General features: G+C 46.8%; 1 protein-coding gene across 4 annotated transcripts in view; it reads right to left on the bottom strand.

Annotated features, from left to right (window-relative positions):
- Nucleotides 1–649: 649 nt before the first annotated feature.
- The window catches only part of MICU1 (mitochondrial calcium uptake 1), a 110,776-nt gene continuing 91,872 nt past the window's right edge, over nucleotides 650–19,553 (bottom strand). For all 4 annotated transcript variants that reach the window (XM_064464603.1, XM_064464602.1, XM_064464604.1 and 1 more), the window contains 4 exons: nucleotides 17,757–17,894; nucleotides 11,517–11,625; nucleotides 3,666–3,755; nucleotides 650–1,593 (listed from right to left, as the gene is read on the bottom strand). In XM_064464603.1, the coding sequence (XP_064320673.1) occupies nucleotides 1,433–1,593; nucleotides 3,666–3,755; nucleotides 11,517–11,625; nucleotides 17,757–17,894 (498 nt within the window). In that variant the 3' untranslated portion in view covers nucleotides 650–1,432. The remainder of the gene's footprint in view (nucleotides 1,594–3,665; nucleotides 3,756–11,516; nucleotides 11,626–17,756; nucleotides 17,895–19,553) is intronic.

Genomic DNA, 19,553 nt, shown 5'->3' with positions numbered 1-19,553 from the left:
GGACTTGATGATCCTAGAGGTCTTTTCCAACCTTTATGATTCTATGATTTCCATGGAGGATCCACAGCTGCCCACGGGCTTGTGGCAAGCAAGCAGGACAGACAGCAAGGACAACCATCCCTGCAGGGAGGATGGGCAGAACCTGCACCCCAGCACTCTCACTGCCTGATGTAATGTCTGTGGCACCACAGGGACCAACCCCTGAACAGAGCATGCCACCAGCAGGCAAACTACAGGAGAGGAGAGAAAGGAGATGATGGTAGATGGGAGTGATCCCCAATAGCAGGATCAATATCCTCATATGAAAATATTCTAGTAGTGTGTTATCGCCTCAAAGAAAGCCTGGAGCCCGTGGCTGTCCCTCAAACACCCGCAGAGAGCGCTCCTCTCTGCCAGGCAGAGCCTGTGGCAGATGGCTCACGGGGCCGTCCCAAACCATGCCACTTGCCCAGGGCTCGCTGGCAACGTGGGGCAGCGAACTCAGCAGCTCTGGCCCTTCCAGCCCTGACTTCTGGCCTTCGTCTTTCCAGCTCCAGAAAGTCATTACATTGGTTTTTTTCCCCCCTTCCAAAACACCCATCTGTGGTGACTCACCACCAGCCTTTGGTGAAGACCTGAAGCAACTGAAAGAGATGAGCCATGAGCCATGTTGTTGTGAGCAATATCTTTACATGATACTTTACAGAGAGGACAACACTCTGAAAATAACATCTTTCAGCCTGTTCCCATTGCAGAACAGCAATTCCCCACGGAGAGGACTCTCCATTTAAAAAGAAATAATTTGAGACCTCCCGCAGCAGGTTGCTTATGCAAGGCAGGATGGGCAGCAGAGCTGGTTGCTCCACCACTTTTAACTGCTCTTATGCCAGAGGCAGCACCTCAGCTCAAACAGCCCCTCTGCGGGTGCACCCATCCCCTCCACCCACCGACACCCTCAGGGAGCACAGAGCATTTGGCCAACGAAATCCTGGGGTGCTCTCTGCACCTGCCTCCTCCAGCCTCTGCTCCTAGGTCCGACCAGTACGATCTATCCAGGAATCCCACAGCTTCTTTCTTAGGAGCAATCTCAGAATTAGAATAAACCCCATGCCATTTTGTAATAACGTTAAATGACAATGATTTGGGTGCAGCCCGACCAGCTCGCTTGATGCCCAGCTCTGCAGGAAGGGCGCATCACAAAGCAGGGGTGGCGGCAGTAAGAAAAGTCCTTTTTCCTGAGAGAGGCATATTAATGGGGCCAGCAGCAAGCAGAAGCTGTGAATACAACAGGCTTTGATTTCTGACTTCCGATTTACAAAAAACTCCTGTTAAGAAGAGTCTGGGCTCTCCAGAGCCTGGTGCCACTCCACAGGTGTCCACAGCGGCGGCGCTCGCCTGCAGGCGGTGGTGGCAGGGCTGAGGCAGGGAAGCCAGGCGCTTCCCCCTAGCCCCGCTACTGCTTGGGCATGGTGAAGTCCCACGCCGTCTCCTGGGCGCATTTCCACATCGCCCGCATGAGTCGTGTGAAGCCCATGTCCTTGGGCTTCTCCAAGCCTCTCATAAGGCGCTGCTTCATTATGGCAACAAATTCCTTATTGCTCAGCTCACCGTTCCCTGCGAGAAGAAGAAAAAAACAAAAAATATTTAGAAACATGAAAACCCACCAACAACCTCCTCCCCACATGCACTAACTTTAAAGGGCAGCAGCCACAACTGTCATCTCTTGCAGACACTGAAATCACATTTGTCTTCAACCTCCCAAAATACCCTGCTGAGCAAGGGTTGCCGAACCACAGCATTTAAATCCCAACCCTACGGATGCTACCCTGCTTAGCCTGACACCACCACATCTTGCAGGGGCTTGAAGACAGGAAAGCAAATGTGAAGCAAATGCCCATGCACCTGTAGGAAACTCTCTGCTATAAGTGATTTAGGAAATTACGGGAGTCCAGGGTAACAGAGCACAGATTTTTCTTAATGGAGTAGAAGGGAAGTTCATTAATCTAGTGAGTTTATTGAGAATTAAGTCAACGAAATTGATGATAAAAATAAGATTATAGCAAATTGGGACAAATTTTATTCTGTAGTTGCTTATCCACCAATAAATTAAAACCTCTGGGATTTTTCTTCAGGGCACTGGTTGATTGGAGGGGACAGCAGCAAGCCACAGCATGACCAACAGCCTAACACCTGTCTGATGAGGGGCTGATGCCTTCTGCTGTGATGCTGCACATATCCCGTTGCCTGTTTTGCTCCCCTGCCTATGGCACACAGCTGAAAGCACTGATTTTAGCTTCTGGAGAGCAGGACAGGAAAGCGACCCACCTTTGGGCACAGAAGAAATCTGAGGAACATCAGCCCCCAAGAAACAAACCTGCCAGTGCCATCGGTTCCCCGGATCAAAGGAGAGAGAACCTCTCTGGCTGATATGGGGAACAACATCATTTTATTTCATGAACGAGTGTCTTCATTTGAGAGCTTTTGTTTTTTCTTGCCTTACATCTGAATGCAAATCTGGGCAGCAAAATTCCAGCAAACTGTCAAGGGGTGAGTAAAATTCCCTCTGGTGTCGCGGGTTTTTGATGCGTGCATCGTTTGTAAACACCAACGGAGTGAAAACACACACACAAAAAAAACCCAAACCCCCAAAAAGCCCCAAGAGGTCTAGTGCGTGCTATTCCACTTGCTTCCTTACGGAGGCTCCTCTGGCAACCCCAGTCTTTCTCCCCAGAGGTTTGCTATCAAAATATTTAGCAGATTCTCCTATGAGAGGATGCAAATGGAGAATATTCGCCTATGCTTTGGTTCACTCTGATCTTCAGCCCGATCATCTGGCTTGAAGATCGTATCAGAAAGCGGCACCGAAGCACAGAGAAAAATAAAACAAGATATACAACCTTAGAAAGGTGCAAAGAAGCAGGTGGGGCTGAAACCAAGAGGGACAACAAGGAATAAAATAAAGCTATTTTAAGTTCATATTTATATCAGAAAGCAAACAACTGTCTATTTATGCATCACTGCTGCCACTCAGAGCTGCCAGATCCTAGTGACTGTGCTGGAGAAGCAGGGTGCCAGCAAGGTCTCTGGTTTTGGCTTGACAGCTTTGGGCGAATGCAGAATTTTGCCGCTTTCCAGGTCTGAACTGCTGCCATCATCCCCTGGTGGCAAAGACTCCGCTAATTCTCATTAAATCAACCCGAGACTGCTTCAGTGTGGCAATGAGCTACCCCAAAGCGCTTGCATCCTCTGTGCGCCAGCAAAGCAATAAGCTTCCCAGCAGGGCACAGAGCTGCCATTAATTAATTAAGCTAATATTTGTCCAGGACTTTGGAGATAACAAAGTACCAGATAGGCTCGTTCCCAACACTGGAGCACAAGAGCTCATTTTGTTAAACAAAATAAGAGTTTTGTGGCAGTGGGAGAGGGAAAAAAAAGCTGTGTAGCAAGCTGTGCTTTCCAAACACCTTAAGATCAACGTCTCGGAAGCTGGGTACCATCAGCTGGGTACTAGAAGGGCAGGAGCATCAGTACAGATCCACGGCCAAAGAGCAGATGGTAGCACGGCAAGAAGAGCCAAGGCCATGTCAAGCTTTCACAGCTGGCATTTTTCCCCCCCTATTTCTTCCCCCAGACTGACTCTTGCCCAGCCTGGCCAAGAGGAATGGGGCGAGGTTGGGGTCACTCACCATCACAGTCGAAGAGCGCGAACACCACGTCGCACACGTGGTCAGAGAGCTCCACCTTGGCCACCGTCCTGGCCACTTGCTGCATCGTCACTGCAATGGAAGGAGGGCACAAGGTTAGCGAGATGTCACGATCTGCCAGCCGCAGCGAATGCAGGCACAGGAGTGGAAGACTCTTGTTCCTTCACAGAAAACTGCCTTTATGAAAAGATGCCACATTCAGAAAGGCTCAAAATAAGCTTCGTCCCCGGCCTGTTCAACACATGCCTCAAAACCAGGCTCCTCAAAGCCTTTGCCGTCCTACTTCAACACCACACGGGGTGAGGAGAGCCTGCTGGTGATCACCGACATGCAGACACCTGTGTGTTCAAGATAAATACTAAAAACACTGAAATGAGATGTTTTTCCCCTGCTTTGGTTATAAAATTGGAAGAAACGTCAGCACTACAGCAAACACCAAGTGAGAAACCTCTCCCGACGGGCTTGATCAGCAAGACAGCTCCTTCTGACAGTGCTGCAAAGATGATACTCTATGAACCAACTATTCCAACAGGCCAGGAATAATAAAAAGTGGTTTTCCTGTTAAGCAACTCAGGGCCAGTAATTGCAGAGTGAACCCATCCACCCTCTCCCTGCGACAGGCCCTGCAGCAAGCAAACAAGGTTAACCTTGCAATAAAATAAAGAGTTGTAATGAAGTATTTCACTTCCCCCCGCCAGACTGGCAGCTGAGCCCATCAGCAAAGAAGCGAGTGGTAGTTTTATTCACGCCTCTAGAAAAGAGCAATCCACGGAGCTATCAATCTGGCAGGGTTATGCAGTAGATTTTGCTGCATAAAGGGGGGGAAAAAAACACCCCTTGCCGGGCTGGTTTAGCTGTTTCCCTGCATGTACTCGTGTGCGTCTGGCTGCCCTCTAGTCTCCCTTTGACGGCTGGTAATTGAAGGAAGGAGGAGAGGTAAGAGCAGCTCAGTTGTCACTGTCAGGGCTGAAACACCCTGCTCCCTTCCAGATACTCAATAAAACAGAAGGGCTTTGCATGAACGTGAGCGTATTTTAAGTTAAATAGCTTCCCTACAAAGCCTGACCTGAGGAAACCCCATCTGGAGAGACTTTGCACCAGGCCCACAGCAACTGGGATGAACGTTTAGCTGCAGAGGTCCCCTCCGGCAAGGCAAAAGAGGGAAGCGGCGCAACCCAAGACTGTATTGAAACCAAAAAGAGCCTCTGCTTTCATCCACAGCAGCCTTCTGGGTTCATGCACTCTGGTCCCTTTGCAGAGCTACTGGCCCTTCAGAAATTTTGAAGGTTATGTGTCAGAAAGGAAAAAAACAAGCACCCAATCTGTATCGTAACCGGATTAATTAGAAACTGCATAAAATCTTTCTAATAGCATTTCTGCCCCCCCCCATGACTGCTGAGATTATCAGTTCCTTCCACCCCATTTCTGCTCCCCTGAGTGAGGTTTGGGGTTTACAGGGAGGAATCCACAGCCACCATCAGCTCCTTTTCCCCTATAAAATCCCCCCTTTTACTAAATAATGCAGAAGACTGATGTTAAACAGAAGGTGGATTAAAATATCTATAATCTCAAGTAGGCACCCACTGTTTCCCTGTAATTATTCTTTTTTAGTTAAAATCCTTTCCTACGTGAGAGATGTAGCTCCGGTCTGCAGTTGCTACTCTGTATTTCAGTTCTCTCGCCCTGAGTCAGGGCACAGCACCACTTTTGTGCGTGTCTTGCTGGCAGCCAGAGCCTGCTTTGTGGAGGGCGGTGGCAACGTAACCATTAAAGAAAACCTGCATTGATTTTGTTCCCCAGCCTTATGCCAGAACCTTGCCAACCAAGCTGTGGGGAGACCGCACATCCCTCCCAGCCCACCCACGCCGAACAGGCTGCAGAATATAGCACGCCACGCACGCCGTACAGCTCTCAAGAAAACCCGGCTAGCAAAGGAGAGGGGGGAATTAATATTTTAAGCACAGGGACAGCCACCATGTCCATGCATCCCTTTCCTTCGGGCTCTCTTTTCTGAATACACACAAATCAGCCAGCAAGAGGCAACACGATCGAATGAACGAACTGCAATAGAAGCAAGCAGGCGCATTAGATGGCAGCAGCCCTCCAAGAAGGGCTTTAATAGTCCATCATTTAATTAGCTCATTCAGACATCAAACACGCACAAATTAAATGACAAAGCTGCCTTCAGCTCTCCCCCTTGAACCGAGAGGGAGGGCCTGATGGCCAGCACCACACCAAACCAGAGGAGAGGGTGACTATAAATTGCACAGGTGTAATACAGTATTTATAGGTCCTCTTTGGTTAAACACCACAAACACGAAGTTGCAGCAAACACCAGAGGCAAATGGTGGGTGGCATAGTCCCTTTTACCAAGATAAATGCCCTGCCTCTGGATTTTATATGTGCCTTTGTCAAAGGCACCTTTCCCCTCCCCAACTAGGCAACGCTCGTTCCCTGAATACAGGGCTGGCTCCAGCCAGCTGCCAAACCCACGCTGTAACTCCCACCTGCCACAAGCACAGCCCGGGGACTTCAGTAACGTGTAAAGCTCAAGGAAAAAGACGAGGTTTAGGTAAAAGAAAGAGTTTAGATACACTTATTTTTCAGCTTATTTTTTCCCCAGAAAGTCCTTCTGCTGGAGAGGCACTTTAAAACACCTCAACTTTGACAACGGTAGAGGTTTTAAGAGCTGTTAAGCCATCTCACCCGAGACCCAGACCTTTTAAATGTAAATCTTCTTTAAAGGTGCTTAGCCAAGCTTTGATGCCATCCTCTCCTCCTGGTGCCCATGCTACCCTACTGAAGAAGTTATTTGCTATAGCCTTATATGGAAAAAAGTCAGAATTATTTTTTTTAATTACAAGGCGTCTCTTTCTGCTGAGTTTTCACCCCCCTCCTTCCATCTCTACAGGGTGTTGCCTGATCCCTCTCTCCTCTCTGACACGTGCTTATTTATTTTTCATGGCCACAGTTTTACCAGCTGTAATTTGTACTTAAGGCTGCTGGTTACTGCTTCCTCTATTAATCCAACTGCACAGGAGTCACCTCCATCATGATGTTCTTGCTCGACGCAGGAATTCTGCAAAAATGTTATTTCACAGGGGCTGCGTGACTGTGCTGTGCTGAGTAACAATGCCGTTGGGTTTTACGGAGTCACAAGGAAGGGAAAGTGTCTCTGCTTTCCACTTGGACACACACACTCCATACGACAAGGTATCTTGGTGAGGCAAACAATATTGAAGTGAACCTCCCAGCATCATTTCTTTATCATTTTGCAAATGAAATAGGTGCTGTCTGGGGAAACATAAAGCTTGTCTAGATTTGGGATGCCTGCATCCATCTCTACACGGGAAAGCCTCCTGGATTTTATAGTACTGAAAGAGAGTTCCATGTTTCTATCTTGAAAAGCTATGCGGCTTTCAAAATTTCAAGTGCTGGCGTCTCCCACCGGTTCCTTTAATGCGCCATCTGAGTTATTTTATGCAAGTTTAGCGTCTGACACAGTTATTTTTTTTTCACTTCAATTCCCAGCACCGCACTGTGAGTAATGCCTCACCAAGTGCTTACAGACAGGGCTCTTCTATGGGCAAGAGCCTAGCCAGATGGCAAAACTCAATTTTTTTTTTTCCCCTCCATCTTGAGATTAATCAGACATTTGGGCTGCTGCCATCGTTTCCTGAATGGCACCCAGGGTGACGGGAGCAGGGCTCCCTGCCCCGGGCAGTCCCAGGCTGTGGAGACAGGACACGTGTATTTTGGGTTCCCAGAAGTCCGGTTATGTAGTGTCTCACGTTGATACACACGTTTCATTTTAAGCATCCCAACTGGAAATGTTGGGTGCCATTTGACATTAGAGCTAGCAAAAACCTATTGAACTTTTTCCAAATAATTTGCATGTGTACGTACCGGAATATCCATCCAGAAGAGAAATGTACAAACCCTACACAATCCTGTGGCACAACACTCTCCTTTTTCTTCTCAAAATGCGAGGCCTGCACCCCTGCAGCGGAGTGCAAACTGTTCCGACAAAGGGAACACAACGGAAAGTCATGGAGATCACACTTCTGGGGAAAAAAGCAGAACTGCCAGACCAAAGGCAGAGCCGATCCACTGTTTATATAATAGTCACATATATAAATAAGTCAAGAAAGGAGATTCTAACACAATAAGTGGTTTCTAAACTGAAAGGTTTTCAGCATCTTCCCGGGGCTGTTGATCTAGGAAGAGCGTGACCTCAGGGTTACCAAGCTGATTTCTTAAAGCCTTATGGACAGGGATGCTCTGCTGTGACGGAGCTTTGCACAACACCTCATTGCATCAGTGCTCCGCAAACACCGCGCCGTAATTGTGCACGTACTAAAATCAAAGTGCAGGCGAGCTCCAGGCCCCTCCTGGAGCCTCCAGGGCCTCCTGGGCCCTCCAGGCCCCTCGAGGACAGGGTGCCAAGCACCTCTCCATCAGGACGCGCACATAAAACACACATAAATGCACTGGTGTGAGGGCAGCAAAGGTGACAACCCGTGACCCTGACTTGCTGCTTCAGGACACCAGATTTCGTGGTTTGACTCTTCTCCTTCTCACAAATTATCACCTCAAATACTCATCCAGGCTTTCTTACACACCCAGAGAGGCTGTAGCATCTCCATCCTTGGAGATACCCAAAACCTGACTGCAGGTGGCCCTGGGCGAGCTGCTGTAGGTGACCCTGTTGGACTAGAGGGTCTCAAGAGATCTCTGCCAACCTCACCTACCCTACAGAAGTCCTCCCCGCCAACTACCAGCACTGACTACATGCCATTACTCTAGAAGAGTGATCTGATCTGTGCCTCCATGCGGGACTGACTTCTTTCATCCAGCTCTGAAGGCAGATTAAAGCAAGCAGCAGTTCAATGACAAATACATGCTGGACTCAAAACTCAGCTCTACCTCCTTCCAAATTCCCTGTCAAGTCTGCAGCCGTTTCAAGCTCCATACCTCAAATAAAATGGTCTTCTGTTAACCCCTTCTGGGCTGCAGCCACGCTCCAAGCTGGCTGAGCCCCGAGAGCGAGCAGCAGGCTCAGCCACCTCCCCTCATGTTGGCCCACCTCTAGCGGAGCACATCTGTGCCTTGCCCTAAGCCACCAAGGAGTTACACGGTGGCTCTCTGCTGGCACGCCAGCAGAACGGCTGCTTGGAAAGCCTGGCTACAGACGGTGCCAACAGGAAAGCGCAATTCACACTCTTGCCTTGAAAGGGGAATAAGCGACGAGTTCGGCTCCGGTCCTGCTGCCAGCTGTAAGCCCTGGCTGAGAAAGTTTTCTGAGTAATGCTTATGATTTAAGAGAATGACGGCTATTATGTTTCTGGTAAAATGAAAGATGGACTAAGAAATAATCTGTGTGTTATTCTGTGCATCATTAAAATACAGGTTTATGACCATTTTTAGATGAGGAGGCTACTTTAATTCAACACAGAAAACAGGTTGTCAAGCTATGGCTGTTTTGTGCCATCCATTTTTTCCCTCTTAAACTTTAAACGTCCCTTCTAAAATTCTAATAACATTTGCTGCGTTAGGTTAGCAGCAATTTAGTTGATATACAAACTATCTTCTTCTTCCTCTCCACACAATGAGTAATTTTTACATTATTTGTTTTTTAATAAGCAACCTTGTGAAAGCTTGACTTTTGGAAAAGTACGCCCCGTTTATTGCTTATTTGATTTGTGGGTGCAATATCCAGACTCGGAGCGCATGCATATGGGAACGGGTAATGCATAGACGATTTAGGTGTGGCAGCACACAGATCCCTGCTGCAAAACGCAGGTATTTCACTGCAGCTTGCTTTGCACTTCGTTAGGACGGCAGCAAAACGCTCTCTCCATGCCTCCTGCCAGGTACGCAGGAGCATCTCTGGGTTGAGCAGCACAGAAGGACGCGAGGGGTGATTTGTGTCAGCTACCAGGCACATGCAAAGAGGGGATTTGCAGGATAACCCTCCTCTTCTGCCCAAGCCCAAGGAAAACTCCCCCGGCAGCCAGGGCTCTGCAGGCAGGGACATGGGCCTGGAGACAGCTGGGCTGCGAGTGGTTTGAGGCCGTGCCCTGCACACCACCAAGCCTCCCGAAGGTTTCTTACTCCAGCCAAAGGACTCCCAGCTCAATGGCTGTGGCTCCATCACAAGCTTATTAATCGCACATAATTAAACAGCAATCACACTGATTTACCAACTGTGCGCAGACCTAAATACTCCATAAATATATATTCCATGACTGGGCAATTGCTAATTTACTGCAGACACTGAGTAAATTAGATTCACTGGGCTATTACCTCCTCATGGGATGCTGCAGAAAGGACTCTGCACAGCAGCAGCACATCTGTACTTCGTACTTTTACTTATAAATGAAAGAAAATCCTATCAGGTTCTTTTAACTTCAAGTCTTAAGATAACAGTGATGTAAAACAAAGAGTACAGATGATTTACCCCCCAAAAAACCAAAGGGCTGTTGACACATGCAAGAAGCGATGCGATGCGTCTGACTCACTTGGTAATTTCCCTGCCCAAAAACCTGTTATGTTGTAATATTCCCACAACAGCAGTGGCTGGAAGAATAGCTCACTTCCAAATAATTTAATTTTGCAGCTGCCTGAATATATCAGCTTTAACTTTCTAGTAGACAAGCGTTCCCACTTAGCCTAGAAAACTTTTAATGAGTTTGCCATCGGGTTTTTTTTTTTTTATATTCCCAATCTGAGTTTTCTGAAAAAATAACTCTTAAAAAAAGACCTAGAAAAGAAAAGCACACACTTGTGACTTGTGAACTCCTGACAGCGGAGTTGGACTTTTTTTTTTTTTAATGAATAGGGGTTTTTTGTTTTGTTTTTAAGTCAGTGTTTCAGATCTGAGAATGTACCTGATATGGACTAGCTCAGAAAAGGAAAAACATTATGAGATGAAGAAGGATATGGATTGGTTTGATCAATAAACCACACTATTACCAAGCCCCCCAGGAAACACCAGCTCTGAATTTTACTCAGGCAGCTCCTCCGGCCTCAGCACCTCCTCAGTGCAGCCTCTGGGCTGTGGCTTATCTGAAGACAGCCTCCTCCGGACAGACTTCGATGCTCAGTCTGGGACCTCAGTGGGGTTCCAATGCTCCCCCACCTTCCCTCCCGTGTGCCTGGGAGCTCCAAAGGTCGTTGCCATTATTTGGATTTCAGATCAGAAACGCAGCATCTGCCACACAGCTCTTATTTCTAAGCAAGGCCTCTCATTCTTAAGCAAAGCTGAAACAAAACCAGAGTTGAAACGTTCCTGCCACCAGCTCCCCTGCTGGTTAGTGCCTCTGCCTCATCGATCACGGAGACCTCTACAGAAGACACAGTTTGCAGGAATACTTCTGATAATACCGCTTGTCTTTGCCAACGATAATTTTTCAAGTACTTCATAAAAGGAGAAAACACCTCACTCCAGAAGATGGGGATGAAGAAAAAAACAGTGGTGTGCCTGTGCTCTGGTCCCTGAGCCTGTGACACACTCACGAGGCCATCATGCCTCAGCACGTGTCAGGCCGGGATAGTCCTGCTGAAGATATCACCATGACATCACCGCTTCCTAATCTATTCAGGCCATGTATTTGAGCCTTTTTTTCCCCTCTACATCTAAAACTGGGGACGTATAAAACCTCTTTATCCATAGATGTAGCAAGTTAGACCTCTCATTACAGAGCGGAACTATGATTTCGGTACATTTTTATCCTGTCAGCCTGGGCTCGTTCAACATCATCTCAACTTCAAAGACACAGCATGAGTCGCGTTCCTTCAAGCTTTCAGCACCTGTCTCGCGGATTTTAATACCTTTATCAAGCGAAGCTCCAGCCATGTGGTAGAAGCTCAAAGCTGTGTCCACGTCATTTATGTTCTTCAGAAAAGTGAAGAAGCTCTCCACCTCCTCAAACGTCAGACCCTAGGGACAGGGAAAAGACAGTCTTACAGTGGTGGGAAAAGGAGTTTGTGACGCTATCTGGATTAACAAAAAAATAGTGACTCATCGGCCCGAAGCTGTAGCCAGAGGGGAATTCATCTGCACACTCAAAACACTCCTACCTTGGCACCTATGGATATGGGTTGTGACCTGTACGTTCATTAACTGCCTCAGCTCCCCTCCCAGCCCCACCAGCTGTGTGACGGCAAGGGACTTCCCCACACACGGTCAGCAGTGGCAGAGACCACAAAGCATCTCTCTGGCCCTTGCTCTGCGGCCAGCCCTCACCCAAAAGAGCGGACACACCATGAGGCTGTGGTTGGGATGCAGGAGGCTGCTGCAAGCCGGTTCATTTATATATTTTTTTCAAGCCTGCACACTTGCAATGTCAATAAAGAAATAGTTCGAGTGCTGCATGGTCTCTCCCAAGAGATTCAGGGATCCCTGGGGGGATCCACGTCTTACCCAGCGTCACAGAAGGTGACACTGCAAACCACAGCACGTACAGAGGTGCCCCAGTTAGCTTTGCTGCTGGTGGCAGGATGGCTGCGGGGCTGGATCGCTGTCTGCTCCACTTACCAGCACAGTCCCCCAGGGCTTGGCTCACCCTGGGACAGGCGAGCGTGTGCTCAGCGAACACCTACGGCCGCGCACCCAGGTAGTAACAGAAATGCATCCCGAGATCCCCGCCTCTGGCACTGCTGCGTCGCAGCACCGCTGGCGGGCGGGCAGGGGGTGACTCGCTCCTCTCCGTGCCCATCCAGCCGGCAGGGAGCCCGCTGGGAGAGCAGCTCCTGGCAAGCGCAGCCCCAGGACCCCCAGCCACTTACACTGCACAACAGCTGATTTTATCGAGCCATTTAGTGCCAGTATCGGTGCTGGGACAAGAGCTGCAGCCTCCAAACTCCCCACCATGGCCACGGGCCGGAGCCAGTGGAGGAGTTGAATCATCACCACAGTAATAACCACTTAGCCTTCCTCTCTGGAGGAGATAAATCAGCTTGCCAAGAGGAGTTCAGATTCAGGCTCCTCCTATCCTGTCTAGCACGACAGACTGATATAGCAAGACACTAAAAATCCCAACTGCATAACGTGGCACGGTTTCATGGTCAGGATGGAAGAGAACACATTCAGCAGGTACTGTCAAATATTAATTTATACAATTCATTGTAACCCTGCACAAACTCTTCCCAAAGACTTCTAATCAGGAGAGAAGACACATATCTTTTTTTGAAAGAAAAAGGACATTTAAAAAATGATCTTCTCATACAGACATGGTGCCTCTAGAATTGTAAGCAGAAGAATCACACAAAATGTGCAACTTGTTCCTAGCTTCACTGTAACGAGTACGTGCCAAAGCACCGCTGATGGACATTGCACAGTGTGCGCACCAACAGATGCAACAGCAGGCTTTGTCAGCCCTGGATTCATGGATCCAGACCAAAAAGGATGAGATAGCAAAATGCACATGTGAACGATAGATCTGAAAAAAAATAAAAATAAATCCCCAGTTACTGTACAGGGAGCTTGCTTTAAGTGTAGACCTGCTCCGCTTCCCAGGAAGATGCTAAAAGGTGTATGGCAGAATTAAATAAAATACTGTCCCAGCAAAGAAAAAAAAAATCAGATCAGTCAGGTACTTCTGCAGGAAGCACTGCAAAGGTTCCTCTGTTTTGTACAACAGACCTAGAGGAGAACACATCTTCGCAAATCAGACACCCATCTGGATGCCTTCCTGCTATGCGCTTCCTGATTGACATGCTCCTGCCTGGCAGCAAAGCACTAAAAATGTGGAACGCCTGCAGGAACCAGGAGGCGTGCAGCCACTTTCAGGGCAGCAGAAGACACCGTGCTGTGGTTTACCTGCTCTGTTTGGGACATCCAAGGTTTGCAGTAGTGGCCCCAAGGCATCCCAGCAGCTCTTCTAAGCAAAGAGCCCCAGCTTTGCATTTCCCTGGAGTTTCCGACCACGAAACAGCAGATGCCCAACTGCACCGCTGTCCATGCAGAACGGCCCCTTGTTTAGCACCAACACCGTAATTGCTGTTGCTTCAGTGGGTGACAGGGAAGGTTTACATGCTTACATACGTAAACTTGCGGTCATTTCACCAGCCGAAAAAGCAAAACCAATGACATACTGGGGCATCCTACAAAGCTAGTCTTTCATGTGGACAGAGACACTGAATCTCTGTAGCAAAAATGCCATCAGTATTATAAAATTTAATATTTTATTGATAAATCCTATAGTTGAGGCTGGAATCAGCATTTAGTCCTTTCCAGCTACCAAAATAAATAAAATCAGAGCCTGAGGCAGCCTCAGGCTTACACCGACAAGTCAACAGATGAATGATCGCCTTCATCGGTCAGAAGTCTAAGTATGGGAATTTATCTATTCCCCATCGATGTGTCTGTCAGCGCTGCTTGGCTCTCTGGAAGTGATTCACATCTCCATTGAAAGACCAATAGGTGTTTCCATTATACAATAGAGGCCTGTGTTAATTTGGAATCACAAAAATTGCATATCTGGAGACCATTAGGTAGCGATTATGGGATCTGGATGATCACTTCTTTCAAGGCATTTGTAGAGCCAGCTGTTGCTTCGTAACCCTAAATCCTTTCATTATTTAAGTAATACCAGCGATACGTAAGCAGGCAGACTCCAGAAACGCGTATCTGCTTGCAACACGCATCTTACGACGGCTCAAACACCTCCTGTGAAAGTTAGGGCTTTTTACCTGGAAACCCAGGTTTCAGCTGGGCAGAATTAAATCTCCCTCCTACCCTCTGCCACCTCAACAGAAAAATATCCTACACAGCCCCCAAAGCACGTGCAGAAGATGACCTGAATCACTAGTTTCTGAAGAGTCAGCTTGGTTTTCTAGCTGTTAGGGAGATACAAACCAAATACCCTGCTTGCAAATACTACCAATGACTCAAGTCCTTTTTAGTAGGATAACGCAGCCCTGCTGAATATGCGGAGGAGTCCAGGTATCCAGGGTAAAATGGGATTTTTCCACACGAAAAATAAAAATGAAAGCAGATTATAAATTAATACAAGAATGCATGCCATTCCCCAAAGCAGGAACGTATAATAACGATGTTGGAAAATGGCTGAAGGTTAGATTAAACCCAGAGCTTTTAACGTTCTGGAGGCTGCCAGGGTTGCTTTGTGCAGAAAAGGTAATTGCATCAGACAGAGAAGATGATGTTTGGCAGATTTCATAAGAAAGCACTCTAAAAGGTAAACTGCATTTCCAAGGCAAACCTTGCCGGGAAGGTTTGGTACGATTACTGCCATTCCCCTCCCAGCATCACACTATTAAATTTATTTTACTCCCACTTTCTTTGGAAAGCAAACAGCAAGTCAAAGGCTGTTGGTGTAGAGGGGAGTTACACAGGTTAGTAAACTGCAGATAATGATACTATGCTGCTACAAAAGTAGGCTAGCAAAGCATGGGAAGAAGGGATTTGGGGAAAAATTCTTCCAGCAGAACATGTTTGCATCATAAACCTCTCAGACCTACAAGGTGTTCGGTGACTGGAAAGTATCGCAGGATAACTGGAGAAGGTGGGTGGCTTTAACGCCTCTTTGAGGCCTGGGAGCTGAAGGGAGAGCAGCAGACAGCACCAGCTCTGCTCCCTTTTTATATGCTGGGAGTAAAGCAGAGCCCAGCCGAAGCAGCTGCTGGCTTTGCAGATGTCAGGGTTACAAACACAGAGGAAGAAGCAACACAAGCGTCGGGCTTCTGCAGTTTCAAATGGGAGAACACTCTCTGGCTTAATTCATTTACAACGAAAACTTTGCAAGTGCATCCCTGAATAAGTTATCCAGAAAGCTCAAGAGGTGGCTAACGTGATTCTGGTCACAGCAGTCCTGCTCCTAAAGCAATGGGGAAATTTAAGCTGTGTAAAAGCACTGACAGCTGCACCAGGGTGATCCAATAAAACGACGTAAGTATTTAAATACGAAGCGCTGCACGCAAATCTGCAAGGGATATGGCCTTCTAAAATACCCCAGAGGAAAAAGAACCCTACAAACTTTCAAGAAAAGGTTCTCTTGTATAAAAGACAACGCAAAGTTAGGCACGAGGCTGGATTGTCCGTGAGCTAAAACCTGCTGAAGCGGAGGATTTCAATGCCTGATTTCTCTAGCTCTGCATAAGCATTGATTTTGTGCTGCCCTGGCTGCAAAAAAAGGCTTATCTGCCTCCAGTGCAAAGTGGCTGGCACTTCTTGCACCTTTTACATCTCCTTAAACCATTAAATATCTTGTACTTGTTAACGGAGAGGCTGTCTCATTTTAGGATTTAGGGTGTTTCATTTCCCATGGTCTAAGGAATTATGTGTTTTCCACCAATTTTATTTCCTGCAAGTGCCATTTTTTGTCCTATTCCCCAGTTTCTCTCCTTGAAAGTCCTTGAAATAAAGAAAGACAGACTTGCTCTGAATACAGTTATCTGCAAATAGAAACACAATCTGGCTGATTCGGGGATAAGGAATAAGGTAAAAACAAGAAGTTCTTCCTCTGCCACAGATGTCAGTGTCTTGGCTTACATATGAAAGGAAGAAAATATCTGCTATAAGAAACCTTGCAAAGGAACTCCCTCTGCCGAATTTCTCATACACCGGCTACTGTTCAATAATATATATGTGTGTGTGTGCATATATATTAAAAAAAAACCCAAATCACAGCAGAAGAATTGACTGAGCTGATATCTTCTGTTAGACATATATCATGGTTAAGGATTTTTTCCACAAGAAATCAAATGATTCCTGTTAAAGCTCAAGGGGAGCTGAGGTATTGGAAAAGCCAAATCTGCAGTGTCTTGCTCAAAGATCAAATAAACTGATAACAACCTTAGAAACCATCAATGGTCTTATTTAAGCTGGAGACAAAGAGCTGGAGAAGTCAGATTTCCAAATATTAACACACAATGCATCTCAGCTCCAATGTCACATTGACACCATCTATTGCTAGTAGCCTATTAAATATCAAGCCTATTTTCCTACAAAACATCAGGGAGTCTGCAAAAAAGTCCCCCTTTCTGGCACCCTGAGGCCACGAGAAGCTGCAGGTACCGTGGCTCCTCTGGCAGGAACACAATGGCCTTGTGGCTTGCTTATAGTGTCCTTCAGTTTTTAACTTTTTGGCATTATTTGCAGTTGATAGAAACCCATTAGTCTATGTGCCCCGCTGCTTCAGTACACCCAAATTCTCCTCCAGCACTGGTGAAAGGAAAAAATGAGGGAAAGAAGTCACTGGAGTGGCTTCACTTAAACTGAAGATTCCTGCACATCACAGGAGTCCAGTTAAGACACCAAAATGGGCCAAAAGAGAACAAGACTCTGGCTAACACTTGTGTTTTATAACACAGTTTGCATCTAAACCAGTTAAGAAATAAATGCCAGTTCTGATATCAGGAGGAAGCGGCTCTGAAACAGTCAGACCGACTCAATTCCCAGCCAAAGACTTTCCATCCATTCTCATTTTGATGAATCACTTGTTTATAACCTCGTTAATAAAAGAACAATCCATCTTTATAGAAGCAGACTTGAAATTCTAATACTGAAATAATTTAGCAGTCCGTACTTGCCTTACCTGATAAAGCATATTCTTTTGGTACAGATGTCTTATTCCAAGGTCTCTCACTAAATTAATGAGTGTAGGATCTACAACCTTATTCATCTCTAAATCATAAGTAATTCAAATAATTTTTCACGTAAGTTCATAAATAAATAATAAACTACCCAGTTACTGCAGCTAATTAATCCAAGGACAAGCCAGTAACTAGGATCACATCTTCAGTGTTTATTCTGGCGCCAGACCCAGGGTGCCATTCAGCGAGTTTAAATTTTGAAAATTACAGCGTCCATTTTAACAAGGACAAACCTACACACTGATCTGGACACTGACTCCTGCAATCCCACCTCTTCCATCTCCCTGCTGCTGACAAAGTATTCATCATCTGCAAAGTCAGCGTGTCTCCCCACGCTGCTTAAAAAGGTGCAGGTGCTTTTCTTAAGACGACGGAGATTGCTTACTCATTTCTCAGCACAGCATGGGATGGCTGCCCCCACCGCAGTTGCCTGAATTCGCCACCAATGCCACTGACCTCTCCGTCTTGGAAGTGCTTCTTGAGCTGCTTCAGCATGACAGTGAGCTTCTTGGACTGCACCCCGCTGTAGGCCAGCAGCATGCTGCCGAACTGCCGCTCCGTGATCCGCCCCTCCACCGGGTCGTGCCGCTCAAACTGGAAGGGGGAAAAAAAGAAAAGGCGGATGAAAACAAGGCTGTGCAGCACAAAGCTCCGTCCAGGAGAAGGGCGTAAAAAGGCACTGTAATAAAAAAAATGAACATTGCAGGAAACCCTGCTAAAGGAAAAATCCTAACGCGTTTGAATATTCGCTTCCCCCAAGACTGTCTCCATCAATAAATCACCATTTTCCCTAAGTGCTATTCCTTGGACAACATCTGGAAGAAGTCTCTGTCTTGCCTTCCTATTTTTATCTCGCAGAGGGACAGTGTTTGTAGAGCTGGACTTGAAAAGGCAGGATGATTACTTTAATTTAAAACCAAGCTAGTGTCCACGGGTCCCAAAGGGGTGAAAAGTAAAATCAAATATTAAGGTGTTCTTCAGAGGCACTTCCAGCTTGCGCGCCTGAGTGAGCACGCAAAGAACTTGGCTGCTGCAGTGACATTTTCTGATTGACCAAAAATCTGTGCAGGGCTGAGCTAACGTGCAAATGTGTGCTTCAAAAGAAGCACATGTAGGAGTGGTTCTAGGATTGCTATAAAGGGCGCTGGTGGTTAATAAACCAGGAGAGAAAAAAAATCTTGCAAACACCAAGTCTCATTGTAGCTCTTCTCTGCTCTGAGCCCTGTAAAGGTGGATTTCGCAAGGGAAGGTTCATGGAGGTCTCCAGACCTCATCTTCCCCAGTCCCAGAAAGTTCTCCTTGTCCTAAGCCCCTTCAAGAGCCTTACAAACACCCCTGCAGAACTTCCCACAAGCCTTTCGGCAGAGAATGGTCTCCTCCGTTAGTCCGTCTCTCCAGCACTAGTTTATGTTCTCCTGGCTTGTGCTGCAGGGGAGAAGGGAAGGGCAAGTCTCCCGGCTTGGGAAGGTGCTGGGTTTGAGCAGCATGTCTCTGCTAGATGAATAATGCAGATTTCATCGTTTCCTTTTTGCCCCCCACCTCTTTGCAGCTCTAGAAACATCAACGTTAGACTTCAACCGACTTCAGTTTCACAGATCCCAGCATTCGGGATCCCTTATTTGATTTTCTTCAAATTTATCAGAAAACATGTGACCTAGACTATAGATGATCACAAGACAGACGATGACATTTAACAACAAAATTAATGTTTAAACTCCTACAGAACAACTCAGTACCACTGACTTGACATTATATTGCTCAGTGAGTTAACCATTTCTGCCTCAACCACTCCTTTGTGCTTAATTACAGAGCTAACAAAAGCCAGCAAGGCACCTCACTGAGATCAAGGTGGGGAGATGAAAGCTGGCAGATCCACCAGCCTTGCTTTCAATCTGTGTGTAGGCAGAGCTCCAGACGTGGCTGGCTATATAGGCTTTTAATATATACTCTCTAGCTATGCTATGTAACAGTTAGGCTGCTTGCAAATGAGCTATTACAATTTCCATGCTAATGCCAAGTTGGGGGTAAATATTTTTCAGTTATTAGCTTATCAGCCAGACTTTGGCTGTTTTTCCCAGTGGGACACCAAGTGATTCCTACCGCATATGAAATGCATGAAATGCCAGGGCTGGAAGGGTTCGGATGGTTTATGATGGAAGGAAGCAGCTCCCTGCTGGATAAATTCTGCTTCTCAGTACCTTGTGCTTTCACCTGAGTGGCCCACGCTGTATTTGGGATAGAAGATGGCACTGT

The sequence above is a fragment of the Phalacrocorax carbo genome, chromosome 13 (assembly GCF_963921805.1).
Source record: "Phalacrocorax carbo chromosome 13, bPhaCar2.1, whole genome shotgun sequence".
NCBI lineage: Eukaryota > Metazoa > Chordata > Aves > Suliformes > Phalacrocoracidae > Phalacrocorax > Phalacrocorax carbo.
This window is presented reverse-complemented; position numbering and strand designations above follow the sequence as displayed.